The sequence below is a fragment of the Jaculus jaculus genome, chromosome 6, assembly GCF_020740685.1.
Source record: "Jaculus jaculus isolate mJacJac1 chromosome 6, mJacJac1.mat.Y.cur, whole genome shotgun sequence".
Taxonomy (NCBI): Eukaryota; Metazoa; Chordata; class Mammalia; order Rodentia; family Dipodidae; genus Jaculus; species Jaculus jaculus.
This window is the reverse complement of record NC_059107.1, coordinates 157263487-157287401: the sequence shown is the minus strand read 5'-3', so window position 1 is coordinate 157287401 and position 23915 is coordinate 157263487. Positions and strand designations below refer to the sequence as shown.

The 23915-nt window shown below is 42.8% G+C and overlaps 1 protein-coding gene across 1 annotated transcript in view; it reads left to right on the top strand.

The window, feature by feature from the left end:
* Window positions 1-23915, top strand: part of Enthd1 (ENTH domain containing 1) — a 131652-nt gene that overhangs the window by 20843 nt on the left and 86894 nt on the right. Inside the window, exon 2 of the mRNA XM_045153282.1 lies at window positions 3341-3583. Coding sequence (XP_045009217.1) covers window positions 3341-3583 — 243 coding nt within the window. The remainder of the gene's footprint in view (window positions 1-3340; window positions 3584-23915) is intronic.

Here is a 23915-nt window from a genome sequence, read left to right as displayed (position 1 = left end):
ATGCTCCTCTATCACTTCTCAGTACTTTGATGAGTTTTGAGTCCCCCTACCATCTGAAAAGAGAAGCTTCTCTATGCAAAAGTGAGAGTAGTATTAATATATAGAGAGCAGTTTGTGGGCATAATGCATCCATTTATCTAGACAACAGCAGTAGCTTCCCTACTAGGGCTCATGACCTCCCAAGCCATAGGCTTTTTTTTTTTACGAAAGCAAGCATTTATCATAGGCTTTTGACTAGGTTTCCAATATGAGGCAGGAATCTCCTATCACAGAGCAGGCCTCACATCTATTCAGAGAGAAGTTAGCTTTCCTCATAACAGACTTGCCATACAGCTTTAGTTTTGTTTTAACCTGTACTGCAGCTGTCCTTTTCCTCTTGATGGTATTTTTTTTTTTTTTTTGAGGTAGGCTCTCACTCTAGCTCAGGCTGACCTGGAATTCACTATGTAGTCTCAGCGTGGCCTCGAACTCACGGTGATCCTCCCACCTCTGCCTCCCAGGTGCTGGGATTAAAGGCGTGTGCCACCACGCCTGGCCTTCTTGATATTTTATGTAATACCCTTGCACATTGATCTGTTATATAGTTTATTATTTCAGAGAACCCATGTTTTTTAATCCCTCCATCCTATTCTTGTCTTTTTTTTTTTTTTTCAGATACAAAGCAGTTACTGCTAAATGTATCCTCAGTACAATCCTATTCTAATGCTGTCCTCTCAGGAGCATTGGTTAGAAGAGCGTGGTGCCATTCTCCATTGAGGTGGTTTATTTACCCCCTCCTTAAAGCCAACCTGTAGGTTCTCTCAGGGCTTCCTCACTGTCAGCTGCCATGATTTGTACCGGCCATGGCTGAGCCTCTTGGCCTCTCTGGCGACAAAGTACATCATACCCCCAGGCAGTGGGAAGACTTGAGTGGGAAGACTTTATTGACTTTAATTTTAAATTTCTATTTATTATTTATAAGGAAAGAGAGGGAGAGAGAGAATGGACATGCTATGGCTTTTTGTTGCTGTAAATGAACTCCAGATGCATGGCTTTATATGGGTAATGGGGAATTAAACCTGGGCCAGCAGACTTTTGCAAGCAGGTGCCTTTAACTACTGAGCCATCTCACCAGCCCAATATTTCCTTTACTTTTGGTATACTGTGGTGGTTTTGCTATGGGAATTTTGGGTAAAATTGAGAGCAACAGAACCATTCTTGGCTCTTGGTTGGGCTGTCAGACATTTATAGTCACAGGAAACTTCTACTGAGTCCGTGGTCTCCAGGTTCTTAAAAACAGACCATATAGCGTGAGGTTTAGAAAGCTTTTGTTATAGAACTTAAGGGATGGAAAGAAGGCAGAGCTCCTGCTATAAGGCAGGAGGGTGTCACTGGAAACAGGAAAGCCCACCTTGTGGCTCTGATTGGGGTCTCTTATGAGAGTTTACTTGATGGGGACACAGCTGGGCAGTCCAGCCTCCCATGCCAGGTATCCAGGTGCTTCACCAGGTTTCTAGGGAAGGGGGCACTCCTTTAGGGAGTAAGAGATAAGGAAGGACCAGACCCTACTTTTGACAGTTTCGTCCTCCAGCCAGGAGAAGAGGGCAAGAACTCCTTTAGGAAAAAAGATACAAAGGAACCAGGTTCCCTATTAGAGGCTCACAACATTTCTCCCTTATCGGCACTTTAGTTTGCTTCCTGGGCCTCATTAGTCCTAAACTGGCTTTGCCTGCCCTTCCTGATGCTGCTGCCAGCCGCCGCTGGGGAGCCTGCCCCTCCAAGGAGAAGAGCTCCACCTTTGCAAATGGATTTCTGCCTGCTGTGCCTGCTGGTTGCTTGGAACTAGTGAGCTGCCCCCACATCCACAGTCCGCATAGACTGCAAGTAGAATATTCCAAATCTGGGCTGTAATTTCTAGTTTCTAATTAGGGGTATTGCAGGAAACTATTTTGGGCCAAGCGACTTCTCGGGTAGCTCAGTTGTAAATGGGCTCTCAGCGTCTCACAGTAGTCTGCTTCATCTACACCGCAGCACGAAGATCTGGAACTTTTTCATGAGGTTTCTGTTTTGGTCCATTTGCTCTGTAAATATTTGTTGAGAATGTATTACATGTAGTCAGTCAGATTGAGACTCCTGTCATGGAGGAGACAAGTAACGAACAAAGTGCTGGGGTGAAAAGTTAAACAGGACAAGGGAATAGAGTGATGGAGGTGGCCCTTCAGAGAGGGTGGTGAGAGGAAGGCAGCATTTGAGGAGAGATTGAATGAGTCAGTTTATTGATCCAGCTCTTGGCAGAAGCCAGGAACTTCTTCTAGAAGCCTGATTTTCTTTTTATTCTTTAAAATATTTATTTATTTGTGTGTGTGTATATGTGTGTGTGTGTGTGTGTGTGTGTGTGTGTGTGTGTATGAGACAGAGAGAGAGAGAGTGTGTGAGAGTACACCAGGGCCCCCAGCCACTGCAAACTCCAAACACATGTGCCACTTTAGGCATCTGGTTTACATGGGTACTGGGAAATTGAACCTAGGTCCTTAGGCAATGGCTAAGCCATCTCTCCAGCCCTAGAAGCCTCTTTTCTTTCTTTTAAAATATATTTTGTTTACTTACTTATTTGAGAGAAGCAGATGGGGGTGGGGAGAGAATGGCCTCCAGCCACTACAAACACATTCCAGATGCATGCACCCCCTTGTGCATCTGGCTTATGTGGGTCCTGGAGAATTGAACCAGGATCTTTTGGCTTTGCAGGCAAACATCTTAACTGCTAAGCCATCTCTCCAGCCCCTGGAAGCCTCTTTTCTAAGAGCCTACATGCCATTCATGAAAGAGGAACCCCAATGGCCTGATAGCCATCTGTCTTAGTACTCTTCTCTCTTATTGGTTAGACACAGGATTTTGGAGGGAACACACTTATCTGTGTACTTTTTTGTGTGCTACACTCTTCCATGTACCTATATAGTGGTTTCATTTTCCCTAACTTTATAGACTTGAACCATACATACTGTGCATATTACTTTACAGCTATAGCCAGATATCATATATCTAAGTTAGTATATCCAGATCTAACTCATTCCTGTCTTCATATGCTATTCTGTTGTTTATTGCAGAGTTTGGATTAAAAGAATAATCCAATGATGTATTTATTATGAAAATGTCATGCCCATGTATGATACAACTTCATGATTCATTAATTATGAATTCTTAGGGTTACATGAAGAGGAGCATCTTTGTCAACAGTGGTTTATTTGCTGTAACTTTTCCATGTTGATACATTTTTACTTTTCTTCAATTTCATTTAGATAAAAAATAATTGCAGCTTTAACTAATGTTCTCTCTCTAAGCAAATTCAGTATTTTTTTTTCAGGCCATTATGTCCGGGAGAAGTCTAAGCAAGTCATAACGTTGCTGATGGATGAACAGTTGTTGCATAAAGAGAGAGAAGTGGCACGTCGGACTCGACGGCGTACCTCCTACTCCATGACGTTTCCTGACAGATTACCTGATGCGGGAAACACGCCAACAGCATGTGCTTCTGTGCCCACCACAGAAAGTCCTGCTCCAGAGAAGAAGCATGCGCTTCCCCAGGTGGCAGGTCTCCGTAACAAAAGTGCGTATGACCAACACTGGGCTCAAATACAAAAGGTATCAATTAAGAGCAATTAAGATACTAGATTTGCCGGGCATTGTGGTGCATGTCTTTAATCCCAGCAGAGGTAGAGAGCAAAGTAGAAAAATATTGTGGGACTGGAAGGTAGCTTAATCAGTAAAATGCTTGTCTTGTAAGCATGAGGACCTGAATTCAGTCCCCAGAATCTGTTATTTACCAAAAAAATGCTGGGCAGGGTGGTATGCACTTGTAATACCAGTGCCAGGGAGGTGAAGATAGGAGCATCTCTGGGGCTCACTAGCCAGCCAGTCTAGCCTACTTGATAAGTTCCAGGCCAGCGAGAGACCTTATCTCAATAAAGGTGGACAGTGGGGCTGGAGAGATGGTTCAATGGTTAAGGCACTTGCCTGCAAAGCCAAACGAACCTGGTTCAACTCCTTAGTACCCACGTAAAGCCATATGCACAAGGAGGTGCGTGTATCTGGAGTTCATTTGCAGTGGCTAGAGACTCTCTGTATGTCTCTCTTTCTCTCTCTGCTTGTAAATAAATTTTAAAAGGGTGGGTGGAGCCTGAATAATGACACCCAGTGTTCTTCTGTGGCCTCCACATGCTTCTATCTGGGTACCCTTACATACAAACACACAAAAATAAAAATAAAATGTTTTAGCTTAAACTTGCTGTTCTAATGATTATCCTACCTGACATCATGATTCAGTTGTAATACATAAATTTAAAACTATTTGTTTGGAGCTGGAGAGATGGCTTAGTGGTTAAGGCACTTGCCTGTGAAGCCCAAGGACCCAGGTTCAATTCCCCAGTACCCATGTAAGTCAGATGCACAAAGTGCGCCATGTGTCTGGAGTTCGTTTGCATTGGCTAGAGGTCCTGGTGTGCCCATTTTCTCTTACCTGCCTCATTCTCTCTTTCTCTAATAAATAAATAAATAAACTATAGTTTAGGGCTGGAGAAATGGCTTAGTGGTTATGGCACTTGCCTGCAGAGCCTAAAGACCTATGTTTGACACTCCAGATCCCAAGTGAGCCAGACACACAAATGTGAGGCAAACATAAGGTTGCACATGCCCACTAGGTGGCACAAGCGTCTGGCATTCGATTGCAGTGACTGAGGCCCTGGTTTGCCAATTCTTTCTCTCTCCCTCTGTCTCTCTCTAAAGTAATATATATATATAAATTTTAAAAAAAGATTTATTTGCCCATGTGTATGTATGTGCTTGCATGCATGTATGCACTAAGGTCTCTTGATACTGCAATCAAACACAGATACATATGCCCACTTTCCCCTTTCAGCTTTATGTGGGTGCTGGGGATTTGAACCCAGGCCAGCAGTCTTTGTAAGTAAATACATTTAGCTGCTGAGCCATCTCCCCAGTCTCTAATTTTTAATATTTTATTAATAATTAGAGACCATAGGCCTGGATATGTGTGCATGGGAATAGCTTACAAATTAAGAAATTGAAATTACCTAAAATGTGCATCAAAATTCCAAAGTACTTTAAGTATTCTTCCAGGATAATGCTTTGTAACACTTTCTTTGCCTAAAACTTTAAATCTGAACTATTGATGTTTCAAAAAAGGGGGCTTTACAATGTTATCATAGAAACCAGCTGGAAAATGTAATGATATACATTTTTTTGAGGTAGGGCCTCAGTCTAGCCCAGGTTAACCTGGGACTCATTCTGTAGTCCCAGGCTGGCCTTGAACTGACAGCACTCCTCCTACCTCTGCCTCTCAAGTGCTGGAATGAAAGGCATGTACCCAGCTTGGAATGATCTTTTCTATTAAATTTGCTAAAACAAAAAAGAATGTCATCTTGCCCTGACTTCTCCTATGCCTGCTGATAAGTCCTACATGAGGAATAGACAGTTTGAGGAAGCAAACCACTTATGAAATAGGCTTAGGTGCTTCTGGAAAAGAACTCAATTTGATTCTGGAAGTGAGGACGGCCAGGAGTTCCAGGGGTCCAGGTATCTTAAGAGCTTTCCTCCTGGCCTTGTCCCCTGCAACCATGGTAATGGACTAAAGATTTGTGCCCTCCTCAATTCACATTGTTCAAATCCAATCCCACTGGGGTAGGTGGTATTTGGAATGGGGGCTCTGGGAGATGTTTAGGGCATGAGGGTGGAGCCTTCATGAATGGGATCAGAGCTCTGTGCAACAGACTCTAGAGAGCCCTCCCTCATCCTATTGCTGCTGGGGGATGGTGGAGGGGGCATTTTAGGACCTGACCTTGGAGGAACCTTGATCACAGACTTGAAGCCGCAGAGGTATGAGAAAGAGTTTGCTGAGGTCTGTGAGTCAGTCGGTCTGTGGTACTTTGATAGCAGCAGTCCCAGCATACTGAGACATCCCTTAAGCAAAACTCCACAATGGCTGCAGATCTTCAAACAGGTTGCTAATCCCAAATGTCAGTTGAGGAGACAAGTTATAAATGTCCATAGTACCATCAACGCCAACCAGTCCTAAGAGCCATCCTACTCTGACTTAGTCAAGAGTTCTTAAATGCTCACTCAATTTGTACTCGTAGATCACAGATCTAGAAAGGTATTAAAGGGGGGGTATTGGTGGGAGAGAGGTGGCTCAGCCAGTAAGAGCACTTCCTGCACAAGCATAAGGGCTGGAGGGGGAGGGGAAGGCTGAGACTGCTGAGTTCAATTCCCAGAGCCCACACTCATCTGTAACTCCAGTCCTGCTGGGAGCAGAGACTGGAGAATTACTGGGGCTCACAAGATGGCTAGCGTTCCAGAATCAGTGAAGAGACTGCCTCAAGGAAACCAGTAGATGGCAATGATGGCAATAGAGGGGACGCGATATTGTCCTGTATCTCCTATGTGTATGCATGCACTTTAAGCACCACACACACCACATCATACCTACTACACACACACACACACACACACACACACACACACACACACACACCCAGGGGCAAAAGAAAGGGTCATTGTAATTGTAATTGTGATAATAAATGCCACTCATGTGCTTTTAAAAGTAGTGAAGCCTCTTTTTTTGGGGGGGAGGGACCACATTTATTTTGAAATAAGTCTCCAAAAAAGACAATAGATTGGCAGGAAGAGCAGCGTTAGAGGGCTGGGATGCAGCCCAGCTTGGAGCCTGTGCCTAGCACCGTGAAGCCCTGGGTCTCATTCCTAGCATTACCACACAAAAGCAGAACCAACTTCCACTTATGACTATTCTTCACCCCTTTTCTGCTTCCTGGTACCTTCCTTGCACTCATTCTCCTACTCTTGTTTCACTTTCTTCCTTTCATTAGAAGTACATAATTGTTGAATGCTATCATGTGAAATTTGAATATCCGGCAGAAATTTGGAACTACAGCAGTAAGCAGCAAATCGAAGCTCCTTTTATCATGGAATTCTTGTGACAGAGGCTAAAAAGCAGTTGGGGACAGAGAGACAAGGATGGCTTTACTAGGAGCAGGTAGTGAAGGGCAGCTTTTTGGCAGAGGTAAGTGTTTAAAGAGACCCAAGTGGCCACGGCGCTGAAGCAAGCTGTGCATAGCTGAGGGAACCACGGGGCCACACACTTCCGCCTGGAGCCACTGCAGCCTAGGTGATTATAAGCTTAGGAAGCCAATCCCTGCGTCACTGCAAAAGTAACTCATCTCTGAGCTGTTTTTATGAGTCATACAAGAAATTCTAGTTTGTTGCTTTATAGTGATAGATCGCATTTTTATTTTTATCCAAAATGGTATCCCCCCTAGTGTTATGACTTATCTTTATTCATCAGAATGAGCTCTGAATGGATGTTTAAAAGAAAAAAGCATAAACTGGGCATGGTGGCACACACTCTTAATCCCAGCACTTGGGAGGCAGACATAGGAGGATCATTGCAAGTTTGAGGCCAGCCTGAGACTGCATAGTAAATTCCAGGTCAGCCTAGAGTGAGACCTTACCTTGAAAAAAAAAAAAAGAAAAGAAAAGACTATGAAGCCAATTATAATGGCATACACTTGCAATCTCAACACTTGCGAGGGCAAGTCAGAAAGATTACACTTGAGCTGGGCGTGGTGGCACACACCTTTAATCCCAGCACTTGGGAGGCAGAGGTAGGAGGATTACCATGTGTTTGAGGCCACCCTGAGACCATGTAGTGAATTCCAGGTCAACCTGGGCTACAGTGAGACCCTACCTCAAAAAGAAAGAAAAAAACAGAAAAGATCACATGAGGCCAGCCTGGGCTACACATAGAGGCATTGCCACAAAGGGAAAAATCTTGAAGTTTTATTACCCCATATTTAATATGTTTTATTTATTTATTTGAGAGAGGGGGAGAGAGAATGGGCGTGCCAGAGCCTCTAACAACTGCAAACAAACTCCAGATGCATGTGCCACCTTGTGCATCTGGCTAACGTGGATCCTAGAGAGTTGAACCTGGATCCTTTGGCTTTGCAGGCAAATGCCTTAACTGCTAAGCCATCTCTCCAGCCCCCTTATTACCCTATATTTAATACCAGATACATGTATCAAGTAAAGCTAATAATAAAGTAAAGCAGGTGTGTTCCTTCCTCATGGAAGCAACATCTTGAAGATGCATCATGGGCTTTCAAGTATTTTTCATGGCAATGGTCCAGGAGTGCTTTGGTGGACACTCCCTCATGGAAGTGAGTGGCTGCTTAAAATGAATGGTGCATGTTTGGATTTAAAAGCTGTTATAAATTTGTCAGAATATTTTTGTGTCATTTATCCATGGTATAGACTAGATGTATAGACATATGTGTTTGTGTTTAGAAAAGAACTTTTGGACTCAATAAACTTAGCAGTAGTAACTTCTCCATACAGGTGTGTGATCTGAAGTAGTAACGCCTCCGTGGAGGTGCGTGATCTGAAGTAGTAACCCCTCCGTGGAGGTGCGTGATCTGAAGGAGTAACCCATCCGTGGAGGTGCGTGATCTGAAGGAGTAACCCCTCCGTGGAGGTGCGTGATCTGAAGGAGTAACCCCTCCGTGGAGGTGCATGATCTGAAGGAGTAACCCCTCCGTGGAGGTGCGTGATCTGAAGGAGTAACCCCTCCGTGGAGGTGCGTGATCTGAAGGAGTAACCCCTCCGTGGAGGTGCGTGATCTGAAGGAGTAACCCCTCCGTGGAGGTGCGTGATCTGAAGGAGTAATCCCTCCGTGGAGGTGCGTGATCTGAAGGAGTAACCCCTCAGTGTAGGTGTGTGGATCTGAAGGAGTAACCCCTCTGTGGAGGTGCGTGGATCTGATGTAGTAACCCCTCCGTGGAGGTGCGTGGATCTGAAGGAGTAACCCCTCCGTGGAGGCGCGTGGATCTGATGGAGTAACCCCTCAGTGGAGGCGCATGGATCTGAAGTAGTAACCCCTCCGTGGAGGTATGTGGATCTGAAGGAGTAACCCCTCCATGGAGATGTGTGGATCTGAATATTTTGGGAGAAGTTGGAACCTACGAAAATAAATTGGACAGGGGCCTTCTCAGAGGGATGATAGAAATAGTAAATGAAAACAGGGATGGATAGATCAGTTTGCATTAAGTATTTTTTAAATGATGGTAGAGGTTGCACAATTCCTAGTGGCTTAAACAATGGGAACTTACTTCTCTTCTGTATGAGCTAGTATAGGTACCTGAGGGCTTATGTGGCTCCTTACAATATCAGAAGCCCTGGGTTCTTTCTGTCTTGTATAACAAGCTCAGCATTTAACTTCTGCCTCATGATGAACAGCTGCTTGAGTGCATACTAGCTAGGTGGAAGGAAGAGAGGTTGGGAATATGAATGCTTCTCCCTGATAAGGACACTTTCTGTTTGGCTTGCATGTTGCTTATCACCTAGCCACGTGGATACTCCTGGTTGCAAGAGAGTTTGGGCAACCATGTGCCCAGATGAACATTAAATATCCTGTTTCTAAGAAAACATGGAGAATAATTATAGGAGATGCCAAGTAATCTCTACCACAGCAGGAAAGAGTACAAACAAAAACGGATCCAGCATGTAATATCTGCTTGTGTACTAAATGCGATAGAAACTACGAATTTGAATATGTAGGAAAATGTGGGCAGCTTTTTGAAAGTTTTCAGAGCAAATGACAAGGGACATAATGGAATATTTGGACATTGTGGTTTGATAGCTCTGTCAACTAGGATGTATTGGAGGCTTTGAACATAAGGGATATTTAGCCTTGTTACAAACACAGCTTCCTTATTACCCTAAACAGCTGCTGGTAGAAGATAATTCTTAGTGCTTTGTGTAGAAACGCAGGAGATGTGAGTTGGAGGAAGCTTTGTGAGAGCTAATGTTTCAGTCTAAATCTTGCTGCAAGGCACAGAAATGGGTGGACACTTGTGTTTAAAGGCAACACAGCATAGAGAGAGGCAAAGGTAAGTGGTGTCACCTTGGAAAAGAAAGGAGAAAATTGAAAATGACTCCAACATTTGAGTCAGAGAAAAGAGAGGCAAGCGAAGGTATCAGGCAGGTAACTTTCCATCAGGAGGAATTTGAAGATGTCACTACCTAATTTAGTTACAGCGGAATGTACAATTGAATGAATGCATTGCTAGAAATCTGAGCCCCTGGCTTTGGGATCTGGAGTGGAGACAGCTGTGCTGAGCTCTTTCCTGGTAAATTAGCAAGGGAAAAGAGGCACTCTGATGGAGGTTTCGCAAACACATCACCACTTCTTCTCTCTTTAGTACTATTCCTGGATGTTTCCCCCAAGTTTTAATTCTGGTAGATTGCTCGGGTGGTTTTTGTTTGGATGATTTTGATTTTGAAAGAAGAGAGGAGCTGAAGGATAATTGCTGCTTGGCAGTGAGACGGAAAACTGCAAAAAGCAGCTATGGGTGGGCACGTAGTTCAGTGGAAAGTGCAAGCATGAGGACCTGAGTTTGGACCCCAAGCACCATGGAAAAGCTGGGTGAAGCAGTGCCCATGTGTAATCCCAGCACTGGGGAAGTGGAAAACAGTATCCCCAGGGTAAACTGGATAGCTAGACTAGCCGGAAGAACCAACTCTACAAGAGATCCTCCTTCAAAAACAAGGTGGTAGGGCTAGGGAGATGGTTCAGCAGTTAAGGCATTTGCCTGCGAATTCTACCAACCTGGGTTCAGTTCCCCAGTACCCATGTGAAGCCAGATGCACAAAGAGGCACATGCATCTAGAGTTCATTTGCAGTGGCTAGAAGCCCTGGCACAGCCATACTCTCTCTCCCCCTCTCTGTCTTTCTTTCTCTTTCTGTCTGTATCTCTCTGCCTGCAAATAAATAAATAAAAATATTTTTTAAAAACCTCAGCAAGGTAGAAGCACTTTAAGAAGATGCTCAACATTCACCTCTGGTCTCCACATACATGGCCACATGTGCACACACACATGCACTTACATGCCTACAAAAATGCATACACATATGCACACATGCCACATAGTGAACAGGCATCAAAAAAAGGCAGCTACAACTCACTACCCTGAGCTTTGTGTGTGAGAGATAGGCCCTTCCTCAGAGGCAATGTCTCAGGAATGCTTCCAAGGCATCGCATACAACCATGCCGGCGAACTTCACTGTGTCCCTCCTGTCTCTCGTGGTACATAAAGAGCATGCTAGGACTGACTCCTAGCTTCTGAGGTCAGACAAGTTAAGCGTGGTGTTGCTAGAGACAAATGGACCGCTAGTCCTTTGTGGTGCAGTGGTAGCTGTGTGCAAGGAGGAATGCTCTGGGCTGTTAAAAGTAATAGCATTCTGCATCATGGAAGTATTCCCCTGATGGCTGTAGAACCAAAAGTTATACTGCCAGGCAATTGTCCTGCTCCTGTAGTCAAAACCACTAGCGTTGATGTTGCTGCTTCCTACTGTGACCTGTACTCATAGAGCTCGGATCCAGCTCTACTTGACTGCCTCATCACATACAAAAGAGATGAGAGGGCATGCGGCACAAATTGTAGTTGCTTTTAAACATTTGTGTTGATGAATGTCCAGTAGTTGATTTTTAAAAATTAACTAAATGTGTTCAAAACAGAAAATAAGCATAATGTATCTCCCTATCTCCTCAAACCCACAACTATTAGCATCTTAGAAGATTTACTTCTGCTTTTAGCTTTTGCTTTTGTTTCAGAAAGGCTTTCAATTCTTGTAGAAACAGTAAGGCACATTACAGAATCAATCAGTTCTAGTCTCATGACTGAATAATCATCAATATTATATAATAAAAGTCCAGATGTGCCTACACAGAGACATGAATAGCAGAGAGATAGGGATAGCTTAAGAGAAATGTCTTGGGACCAAGCAGGGGTTTCACTGTATTGTTCAGGCTGACCTTGAACTCACAATCTTCCTGCCTCAGCCTCCCAAGTTCTAGGGTTACATGTGTACACCAACCTAATATATGTTGATTTTTTAAAATTATTTTTTATTTGTATTTTTACTTATTTATTTATTTGAAAGAGAGAGAATGGGTGCACCAGGGCCTCCAGCCACTGCAAATGAACTCCAGATGCTTGTGCCACCTTGTCATCTTATGTGGGTCCTGAAGGAATCGAACCTGGGTCTTTTGGCTTTGCAGGCAAATGCCTTAACTGCTAAGCCATCTCTCCAGCTCCTCCTTTTTTTTTTTTTTTTTTAAGTAAAAAACGTTAACTGTCTGCTTCTAGGAATTTCTTGTATGTCACAGGCTGGAAAGAATGCACTGTCTGAGCTGTGACTGACCTCATAAGAGCTGTGAGAAGCCTCCAGTGGTCTTTCCAAAATGTTAGTAAGTAAAGTAAGAACAGAACATGTGAATTGGGGTCAGAGTGACTTGGAGAAGTTGCCTGTGGGACTCTTTGGGGGCTGAAGTGCTTAAGAGCATCAGTACTTAAGAAAACAAGTTTGGGGTCTGCCTTTAACATTGAGAAGGAAAGCCTGGAATTCCTGTGCTGATTCTGGGCCTCAGCAGGTGCTGATGTAGTTCCTGGTAGTTCTGTACAGAAGAAAACCTCCTCAGGTTACAAGGTAACCCATGAGATTTTCACCAATGAAAATCAAGCACCACACCATAAGAAAGTAAGCAGGGGATAGATGTCATCTCCCAAAGAGACCAGAAAGGTCAGCACAGAATGTAGCTGTAATCATACATGTCATCAATTTTCAAGAGATTAAAAGGACTGGATAGGCGAACTTGAAAAAAAACAGAACATAAAAATGAAAACTACCATTGAAATAAAAACTTACTTTGGGGCTGAGGAGGTGGCTCAGCAGTTAAAGGTGCTTACTTGAAAGCCTGACAGCCTGTCAGGCTTACTTGAAAGCCTGACAGCCTAGGTTCAATTCCCTAGCATCTATATAAAGCCAGATGCACAAAGTGGTGTATGCATCTAGAGTTCAATTGCAGGGGCAAGAGGCCCTGGCCCACCCATTTTTTCTTTCTTTCTCTGTATTATTCAGGGTCCTTTAGAGGAATAGAACCACTAGAATGAATTATATTAAAAGGGGAATTTATTGGATTAGCTTATGGCAGTCCAAATAGCAGTTGCAGGCCCGAGAATCAAGGAACCCAGTAGCTGCTCAGTCTGCATGGCCAGATGCCTCAGCAGTCCTGATCCAGCACTGAAGGCCTGGAGGCTTCCTAAGGAGCTATTGAGTTTTGATCCATGTGAGTCTTCAGCTGACGCTGGTGTTCAGTCCACGCTGGTCTTCAATCCACGCTGGAAGGCAGCGAGCAGCCCCGGCAGCCAAGTAGAAGGAAGGAAGGAAGGGGCCATTTACATGGAGAGCTTCCTTATATGAAGTCCCTGGCTGAGAAGGGCTGCCTGCTCTGCAGGAAGGACTTCCTTTCTAGTTAATCCTTCTTAGAAACAACCTCAAGACCCACCCAGAAGGGATTTCTGTGGATTACTAAACAGATCAAGTTGACAATGCCTTAACTATCACACTCTCCCTCTCTCCTTGCAAATTAATAAATAAGATATTTTGGACTGGAAAAATGGCTCAGCAGTTAAGGGCTTGCTTTCCAAGCCTGATGGCCTGGGTTCAATTCCCCAGTTACCCACATAAAGCCAAATATGTAAAGCACTTGAGAGGCTAGGTAGGAGGATCTCTATGAGTTCAAGGTCATCCTGGGCTAGAGTGAAACTTTTCTTAAAAAAACAAAAAACTCACTAATAATATTTAACTATAAACTTTTAAGGGTAAATGCACATGGTAAACCTTCAAGGATAAACTCTAAATGAAGAGAATATAGTTCATACACTATAAACAAGCATAAAAAATGGAATGAGGGAAAAACTAAAATTGTTATAATGACAAGAAGCATGACATAAGACAAACGGAAATAAAAAACAAACTGACAGGAATGGTCCAAATATACTAGTCACAATAAATAACAGAGATTAAAAGTTTTTATTCCAAAGGCAAAGACTATCAACCAGAAGAAAAGAAATTCAGATATATATACACATACACATATATATACATATACATACATACATACACAGACACATACATACACACACACATACATACATACTGTAAGTTTGTATGTAGGTTGAAAGCAAATGGGTAGAAAAAGAAATGAGGCATTGTGTACTAATTTTTTTAAGCCAGTGTAGCTATGTTAAGTACAGGCAACATACAGTTTAAAAGACAATGAGAAAATGATCAATTTCACTGACCAATAGACATTTCTAAGTGTGAATATATTCAACAAAATTATCTCAAAGGTCATAAAACAAAGTTAAGTAGGACTACAAGAAGAAATTGAGTGTCTGTCATAGTTGACAATTTCTAATATACTTTCAATTTTGATGGAAAAACACATCAGACATCTCAAGAAGTCTGTATCATGCAGACCACTTTTCCTGGCCATAATACCATTGTTTGAACACAAGAGAAGATAGGCACTAAAACTTTATACACATTTGATGATGGAGGTATTCCTTCTAGAATAATAATAATAATAAAGAGTAACTTCTATTCTTATTGCTAAGTCAGCTTTGTACTGGAGTTCTCAACCATCACAGAATAAAAGACAGAAGTTAATAGCACACATATTAAATGGAAGAAGCAAACATCATTTGCAAACGATAGGCTATCATCTATAATTAAAAATTGCAGTGTAGGGCTGGAGAGATGGCTTAGCGATTAAGTGCTTGCCTGTGAAGCCTAAGGACCCCGGTTCGAGGCTCAATTCCCCAGGACCCACGTTAGCCAGATGCACAAGGGGGTGCACGCAGCTGGAGTTCGTTTGCAGCGGCTGAAAGCCCTGGCGCACCCATTCTCTATCTGTCTCTCCCCCCCCCCCCCGTCACTCTCAAATAAAGAAATAAAAATGAACAAAAAATGTTTATAAAAAAATGCAATCTAGGCTGCATCTTGAGATCCCGAACTCTGAGATGCAGACCTGGTGCACCAGATTTCCTCTTTTCCTTTCTTTTTACCCAATAAAACTTTGCTTCACCAAAAAAGAAAAAAAGAAAAAAAACATTGCAGTCTACTTAGGAATAAACCTTATGCAAAATGCCTAAAATTGGTATACTGCAGATTATAATGCTTAATTGAGATACATTAAGGAAAACCTACATGAATACCCCATGTCTATTGAAATAATGTAAATATGTCAGTTCCTTTCAACTTGTGTAGCTAGTGGAGGGTTCCTCAACCTTGACATCTCTCATGCTTTGAAGGTAAGTCTTTCTTGGAGGACTGTGCCGCTTAGCATTATCATGGCTTCCCCAACTGCATAATACTGCACACACCCTTCCTGTTGTGAGAATCAAAAATGTCTGCAGATGTGGCCAAATGTCCCCTGTGGACTAAAATTGCCCCCAGCTGAGAATTATTGATTCAGTGCAATCACAATCAAAATCAAAAAATGATTTTAGGGCCAGAAAGATGGCTCAGCGGGTAAAGGCGCTTGCTTGAAAAGATGATTTTAAAAACTGAATTTGATGGGCTGATAATAAAGTTTATGTGAAAGAATCCAAAGGTCAAGAACAGCCACGAGAAGCTGGTGTGGAGGCGCTCGCATGATGTTGCAGCAGGAGATCTTGAGGCCAAGGCCAGCCTGGCCTAAGCAGTACCCTGTCTCCCAAAAGCCAGAACATGCAAGAAGAAAAAGAAGGGAAGGGCTTGCCTGCCTAAGTAACAAGACTGAAATGATGGTAACATAAAGCGCCATTGATGAGCAAGGTGTAAGCACACCCGGGACAAAACAGTGCCCAGAAAACAGGCGCGCAAGCTTAACCAGTGACAGCGGTGAGTTCCGGATTGGTGGGAATTGCTCAAATAATACTAATACCTGAACAATTATTACCAAAGACGTTGATATCCAGTCTCCACCTCATGTGCCCACACACAATTCTAGATAACTAAAGACCTAGAGGGGGAAAAGCTATACCAAAATGTTTAGATGATTTAGGAGATTTTTTTTTTTAAATTTGGCATAGAGTATTTTTTAAAAAACATAAGTAAATTACAAACTTATTTTTTATTATTTTATTTATTTATTTGAGAGAAATAGTCAGGGGAAGAGAGAGAGAGAGAAAAAGGCGCACCAGGGCCTCCTGCCACTACAGACAAACTCCAGATGTGTGTGCCCCCTTGTGCATCGGGCTTACATGGGTCCTGGGGAATGGAACAAGGTCCTTTTGTTTTGTAGGCAAACGCCTTAACTGCTAAGCCATCTCTCCAGCCCACAAACTTATTTTTTTTTCTCTTTTTGTGGTTCTAGATATTGAGCCCAGGGCTTTAGATGTGCATTCCATCACTGAGATATACCCTCAGCCCTAAAAAGAAAAAAAGGAAGAAAAGAAAAAAAAAGTGCAGACCATTAAAAAGAATTGACAAGGTGTAGAGATATGGCTTAGTCATTGAGGTATTTGCCAACAAAGCCCAGGTTAGATTCCCCAGTACCCACGTAGGCCAGAAGCACAAGGTGGCGCATGTGTCTGGAGTTCGTTTGCAGTGGCTAGAGGCTCTGGTGCACCCATTCTTTCTTGCTCTTTATCTCTCTCCCTCTCTCTTCTTGCAAATAAATAAAAATATTTTTAAAATTTGACAAGTGTGACTGTGGTGAGCAGAATTCTGGGCTTAGCACCAATGACCTGTGTCTCTAGACCCCTCTCCTTTGAGCAGGTGTTGAGGTGTGTGATAGATGATAACTCCCATAATAATTATGTGGCAAGAGGGATTATTTAGGTGGAGTTAATCTAAGTACACAAACTCTGAGAAGATTAGTTTTCTCTAATAGGTGTCAGAGAGGACGTGAGAAGTCCCAGGGGGAGAAGGATTTGGTGCACCACCACTGATTGAAGATGGAGGCTAAGGAATGCAGTGGCTTCCTGAAGCAAAGAGGGGACCTAGGCTATCAGCCAGCAAGGAAATGGAGACCTCCGACCTACAGCTGCAAGGAGTTTAATGCTGCCGAAACCTGATGACCTTGGAAATGGATTCATCCTCAGAGCCTTCATATAAGAATCCAGCTGGGCCACGACCTTGGTCTCTCGAGTCCCAGAAGCAGAACCTGATGTGGTGACACCTTCTCTGGTTTTCTCCTGGCAGTTTTACGCTTGGGTCTTTGTCCACTTTAAGTTGATTTCACCTGTGCAGTGAAGGAAGGATCCCGTTTCACCCTCTGTGTGTGAATATCCAGTTTCCGAGGACCATTTATTGAAGAGCTGTCATTTCCTGCCCCACGTGCTCTCGGCACCATGGCCAGTGATCAGTCGTCTGTAACTGTGGGGATTTACTGTGAGCTATCTGTTCTCTTCCATCGATTCTGTGTGTCTGGTTTTGTGCTGGTACCATTTGCTGTGATTGGCTTGTAAGTTGATCCTTTTGTAGTAGAATTTGAGATCAAAACAACCATCTAAAATGTGGGGAAAAAAAATCAGAATACTGGGGAACTTTTTCTAACACATAAACTGAGAAAGGACTGACATCCAGAATATATAAATTCCTATGAGTGAGTGAAATGGGGAGAGCTAGACATTACAATCAGAGGAAAGCATCACATAAAAGGAGAAACGTGAGGCCTGCAAACATTGTTGAGGATCCCAGCCTTTAATGTTCTAGACCAGAAGCTGATAGTTGTAAAATAAAAAAAAAATTAAATCTTTTTACTTATTTGCAAGCAGAGAGATACAGACAGAGACACAGAGAATGGGCATGTCAGGGCCTCTAGCTCCTGCAAACACACTGCGGATGCATGTGCTGCTTTGTGTGTCTGGCTTTACATGGGCACTGGGGCGTCGAACCTGGGTCCTTGGGCTTTATAGACAAGTGCCTTAATCACTGAGCCATCTCTCCAGCCTGTAAAACAACATTTAGATAAGATAAAAAGAAAGGATATGATTATAACAACATTGAATTCAGTACTGGGAGGTATTTTCTTCCATTCATGGAGCTTTGTTTTCATCTCCCTGTGGGGCCTACATGTGATTGTCATCTTCTTTTCTCTCTTTTTTACTTCTCCCTCCTTTCTTCTGTTTCCCATTTTTCCTACTGGAATGTGTTTAGTTACCAGGTCATTTGTTTACAACATGTTGATATTTAGTCAGCTCTGACGAGGTGAGGCGTCTGCTTAAAGACAGTAGAGAATAATGGCTGTGAGTTTTTAGGAGCCACGAGGCTTGGATTTAGATCCTGGCCACTCCTGGACCTTGGACACACTACTTAAGCCCTTGTGCTGCAAGGTCCAAGCTGTAAACACGGGGCTAGTGCAGACTGCTGTAGGGTTGTTGTTAGAAATAAATGGCTAACACAACGGCTGCATAAGAAACCTTGGCTGTGGTTCGCTCAGGAGCACTCAGCGGTTTTTTCCGCTCTTCCCATCACATGTGAGACCAGTCTGTTTTCTCCACCGAGTTAGTTTATGGGCCATTTCTTATTTTACACATCTGTCTACAGAATGGAGGAGTGGACACCTTAGCTGAGGCCAAATGTCATTTCTGGAGCACACCTGGACTCTGCCTTGTTTCCTGGTCTCTTTCCAGGGTTCTGCACTTAGAACATGGGTCTGTGTTCCCATGGGGTGGAGAAGGCCGGCACCCGCCTCAGACCATCTGCCTGGCCCAGTGTGAAACTGTTGGCCATGTCTTCCAATAAAGTGAAACCGTCTTTACACACGTCACACTTTCCCTCTCTTAACTCTCTTAGCACTTCTTGGTGGTAAGAAGAAAATTATCTATTCAGTTAACTTTTTTCTTTTTTATATACCTATTTATGTGTGTGTGTGAGAGAGAGAGAGAAAGAAAGAGAATGGCACACCAGGGCCTCTAGCCACTGCAAACAAACTTCAGATACACGTGCCACTTTGTGTATCTGGCTTTATGTGGGTACTGGGGAGTCTTTTGGCTTTGTAGGTAAATACTTTAACCAGTAAGCAATCTCTCCAATCCTTCCTTTTTTCTTTAGACATGTGAATATTGATAAACTTTTGGATAAGAAAGGATGCTCTGAATTTAGTTTATTTCCTTCACTGTCAGTTATTTTAAGTTACTTCTAGAGGGCTGGGGGAGATGGCTCAGCGGGTGCAGTACTTAACTCCCAAGATGAGAACCTGAGTTTGGATTCCCAGAACCCACGTGAAGCCGGACTCCCTGTAGTGCTAGTATCTGCAATCCCAGCATGTCCAGTGTGAGAAGTGAGGCAGACAGGAGAATCTGCTGGAAGCGTGAGGGACAGCTAGCCTGGAGAATGGAGCAGTGAACAATGAGAGGCCCTGTTTCCAAAGCAGAAAATCAGGACTGACACCAGATAATTGTCCTGTGACCTCCACACGTGCACTGTGGCGTGTGCTTGCCCACATGCACACTCATTCACACACCAAAAAAGAGTTATGCTTGTTGTTTGTTTACTTAAATTAATTTTATTTTGAGATATCTCAGTATGCATTGGGTGATGGAGATTGAGATGGTGTGTTTTGGCGCTGGGGCCTGGCAGGAGCTCCCCACTGCCTTCCAGGCTGCAGTCTTGACCCAGGAACCTGTCGTGGAACACTCCAGCCTGCTTCTGTGTGAGTGGTTATTTTCCTTGTCCCTGGAGCTAAGCGTTTAATAGAGTTTATGAACTTTCCTGCTCCCTGTTCTCAAGACCCACTGGCCACAGTGCTCCGACTTTTGTCTTTGTAGGCAAAAGGCTGAGATGAGAGTGCCTTAGCTGCTTCCAGCAGGAAAGTGAATCCTTTCTTGTTTATCAGCCTACTTAAGATTTAATTACAAATCCATCTAAACACCTTTGCTTTCTTGTTCTTTATCTTTCTTGCCTTTTCAGGAACTATTCCTTTTCCCACTTACCCCAGGATTCACTTTTCAAGGAAAATCACAGGATTGGCACCTCTGTCTCCTGTGGCTGGACTTTACCAGAGGCAGAGCAACAACAGAACTAGAGACTTGAAGTGGGTGCTGTGGAGCACCTTCCAGAACCTTCTTCCACAGTCAAAGTACTCATTTCTTTGGTTGCTGGAAGGTTGGTGACTGAGTGGTGAGGGTACCCCACTGAGTGAAGAGGAGGCTTGGAATTCCTGCCAACTGAAGGGGATCTTTTGCCCGCAATCATGCCCCTTCCTCAGGAGTGATCCCCAATGTCTGTAGCTGAGGTCTAGCTTTCTTGTTGTGAGGCAGTAGCTATAAGAAGTCATTTCAGCTTCATGACTTCTGGAAGGATCCAATAAGTCATCTCTTGCACTACAACCTATTCATACCACACATAGGGTTTATAAGAGCACTTCCTAGTGAAACTCCAACATAGAAGTGGGTCTTTGTTTCTGGGAAACCCAACAATGAATTTTCTTCCAGATTTAAAATAGGGAATAATAAAATAACACATGTATATAAATAGAGAAAGAAAATAGAGAAGAAAGAAAATGTTACAAAATGCTAACAGTTGGCAAATCTGGGTGGTGAATACATGGGTTTTTTTTGTGTTACTTTTGTAACCATTCTGTACATTTGGAATTATTAAAAAATGAAAGTTTTAAAAAGTAGGACAGGGCTGGAGAGATGGTTTAGCAGTTAAGGTGCTTGCCTGTGAAGCCTAGGAACACAGGTTTGATTCCTTAGCACCCATGTAAGCCAAATGCACAAGGTGGTATATGCGTCTGGAGTTCGTTTGCAGTGGCTGGAGGCCCTGATGCACCCATTCTCTCTATCTGCTTCTCTGTCTGTTTCTCTCGCTTTCTTTCTCTCAAATAAATAAGTAAAATATAAAAAGAATGTTTTTTTTCTAAAAGATAAAATAGGACAAATACAAGTTGTTTGAAGATAATTACATGTCATTATGCTCCAAGATAATGAAGTTGAATCAAATATAGTTGCTCATCCTGTGACCCAGTACTCAGGAAGCTGAGGCAGGAGGAATGCTGAGTTTGAGACCCATCTAGACTGCATAGTGAATTACAGGCCAACCTAGGCCATAGAGTGAGACATTGCAGAATGAGAATAAGAGCGAGAGAGAGAGAGAGAGAGAGAGAAAAGGAAAGGGAAAGAGAGAAACTGGAGTCAAGATTCCAGACTTGCCCAGTGTGGTGGCACACACCTTTTATCCCAGCACTAGAGGCTGAGGTAGGAGGATCACTGTGAGTTCAAGACCAGCCTGGAGCTACAGAATGAGTTTCAATCAGCCTGGGCTAGAGTGATATACCCTGTTTCAAAAAAACAAACAAAAAGATCCCAAACATGAGATCCTGTGAAAGCTACATAGAGAATTTCCATAGATGACTTTCCTACTTACCAGTTCTTTAGTAGCCCACAAAATAGTCTATGGTGGGATGCCTTATCACCTAGGAAAATTGTTTTTGAAATGTTACCCAGGACAGTCTCCCATTCTTGGGTACAAGCCCTCTCTCTGCCTCAACCTTCTTGCATTACAATGTATGCCATTATCCTGGCTCTGAAAAGTTGATTGTAAGCAAATGGCTTAATTTCTAAGGAGTCAGTGGAGCCTCTTGAAAGTGGGCTGATCTTTGCGGTGGTTGAGGCCACGTAGTAGCTGGCGATGTGGTATCTCATCAGAGAACTCTCAGCAGCTCTGCTTTGAGGTATCATCTGAGTGATGCAGGCACGGCGGGGTTCTTCAGTTTCTCTAGACAGTTCCACAAAGTGCCTGTAGCTGAGCCACCTAGACACTCATCTTCGAGTGACTGCGGCACTGCTTCCCAGGGCATCTGCTCTCTTTCTCATTCACGTCCCCCTCCTCTGTGGCTGCGATCTCACAGTCTCAATTGCTAAATTGCGACGATACCAGAGGGACTTCATTTCTGCTACAGAACTGAATGTGTGTTCTCCCCTTCCACTTGGCTTGTGAAATTCTACAAATAAATGTTGTATCATCACTTAACCTAATTAAGCACACCACGCTTCCAATGTGCTGGCTGATACCGAGAAAGAAAAATAATGGCATTCCATAGACTTCCATATTCTAGCTGCCTTTCTTCTTCCCCTTAGATAGGTTCTTAGTACTTTAGTTATTCTCCTAAATACGTCCCCAAATATGCAAGATATTATTTATTTCACAATTCTTGCTGTTTGCTGGGCATGGTGGTGCACACCTTTAATCCCAGCACTCAGGAGGCAGAGGTAGGAGGATCGCCATGAGTTCGAGGCCGCCCTGAAAGTACATAGTTAATTCCAGGACAGCCTGGGCCAGAGTCAGACCCTACCTTGAAACACCAAAAAAAAAAAAACCAAAAAACAAAAAACTCCACAATTCTTGTTCTTCAATTTCTCTCACAAATTTTCATTAATCTACCTATGTGATGTCTAAAACCTAAGTTCAAATCATTTCAAAGGTAATTTTATTGCTGAATGCTAAAGCAGTAATAATTACAGTTCCTGATTAAATCCAAGAAAAGTAAATAGATGATCTAAGCCCCAAGTCACCACTGTTTTCCAGTTTTAATTATCAAACCTCCAAGTACAAAATAAGCCCATTTTAATTATTCTTTTCGTGTGAGGGTATGACAAAATGAAAAGCTACAAACGTAAATAAAAGTCTGCTTAGCTCTTCAGTGTATCTGGAGTCTGCTATACCTGCTCCTGTGGCCTGGCTGGTTCCTTCTGCTAGCAATAATGTCTGCTTCTCCCTTGTTTGGAGTCCTAGCCATCCTTCTGAGCCCTGTGGACACTTTACTTCTAGTTGAGGCTGTTCTTGTAGTTTTTTTTTTTAAATATTTTATTTATTTAAGAGAAGGAGGGGGAAGGAGAGAGAATATGGGTGTGCCAGGGCCTCCAGCCACTGCAACTGAACTCCATACACATGCACCACCTTGTGCATCTGGCTTATGTGGGTCCTGGGGAATCACACCTGGGTCCTTCGGCTTTGCATGAAAGCACCTTAACTGCTGAGCCATCTCTCTAGCCTTAAAAAAGTATCTTGAGAAGCTATGGTATGAGACATGTTCTCTGCCTTCAAGAAGTCTATAGTCTGATCAGGAAGGTATGTCTAACATCCAGGTTGACTTATAGGACATAACTGGACAGTCATTCTATGCTGAACTCTCTCTTTCTGTCTCTCTCAATTTACAAATAAATAAAGTATTTTAAAAGATATTTTTTGTTGTATACCCTTAAAAGTTATTTTTGAAAATTCATGTACCTCCTTATAAACTTTTAAGTTGGAATGTAGACTCTTAAAAGAATAAGTAACCACAAATTCTGGCATATTGTAAATACAGAAATAAAAGCCAGAAAAGAAGAAAAATAAGCCTGGTGTGGTGGCACCTGCCTGTAATCCCATCTACATGATAGGCTGAGGAAGAAGGTTCATAAATTTAAGGCTACCCTGCACAACATAGTGAGACCTTACCTCAAAATAAAAAAAGCTGAGGAGGGAGCTCAGTGGTGTGACACTGTTTGGCATGCACAAGGCCCTGGGTTCAATCCCTAGTACTGAAAATTTCTCTCAATTTTTCCCATGTATCTATGTATATACCATTGGGATTGAGGCTGTGATTAGCAGTTAAAGAAAGCACATGGTCTTCTCTAACTGCTAGAAACATTACATCATTTCTTTGTCTTATTGAAGTCTTTTTTTATTTCATACCTCTTATAGAACCTTATATAGTATTTTTATGCTTAAAGATCTTTCTTATACCAAATACATACATAACTTGAATTTTTTTTTGGAAACAGCATCTCACCATGTAGCCCAGGCTGGTCTCAAACTTGTGATCCTTCTGTCTGTACCTCAGAAGCGTTGGGCTTACAGGCATGCAGCTGCCACACCGGGCTAGATTGATTTCTGATACAAGCATTGTTAGTAAACCATGTGTCACAACCATATGAATTCATATATACTTTTATAAGTACTAATGAAACATAATATAACTTAATTGAAAATACATGCTTTTCTGAGACACTCATCTATGAATATTTCTTGT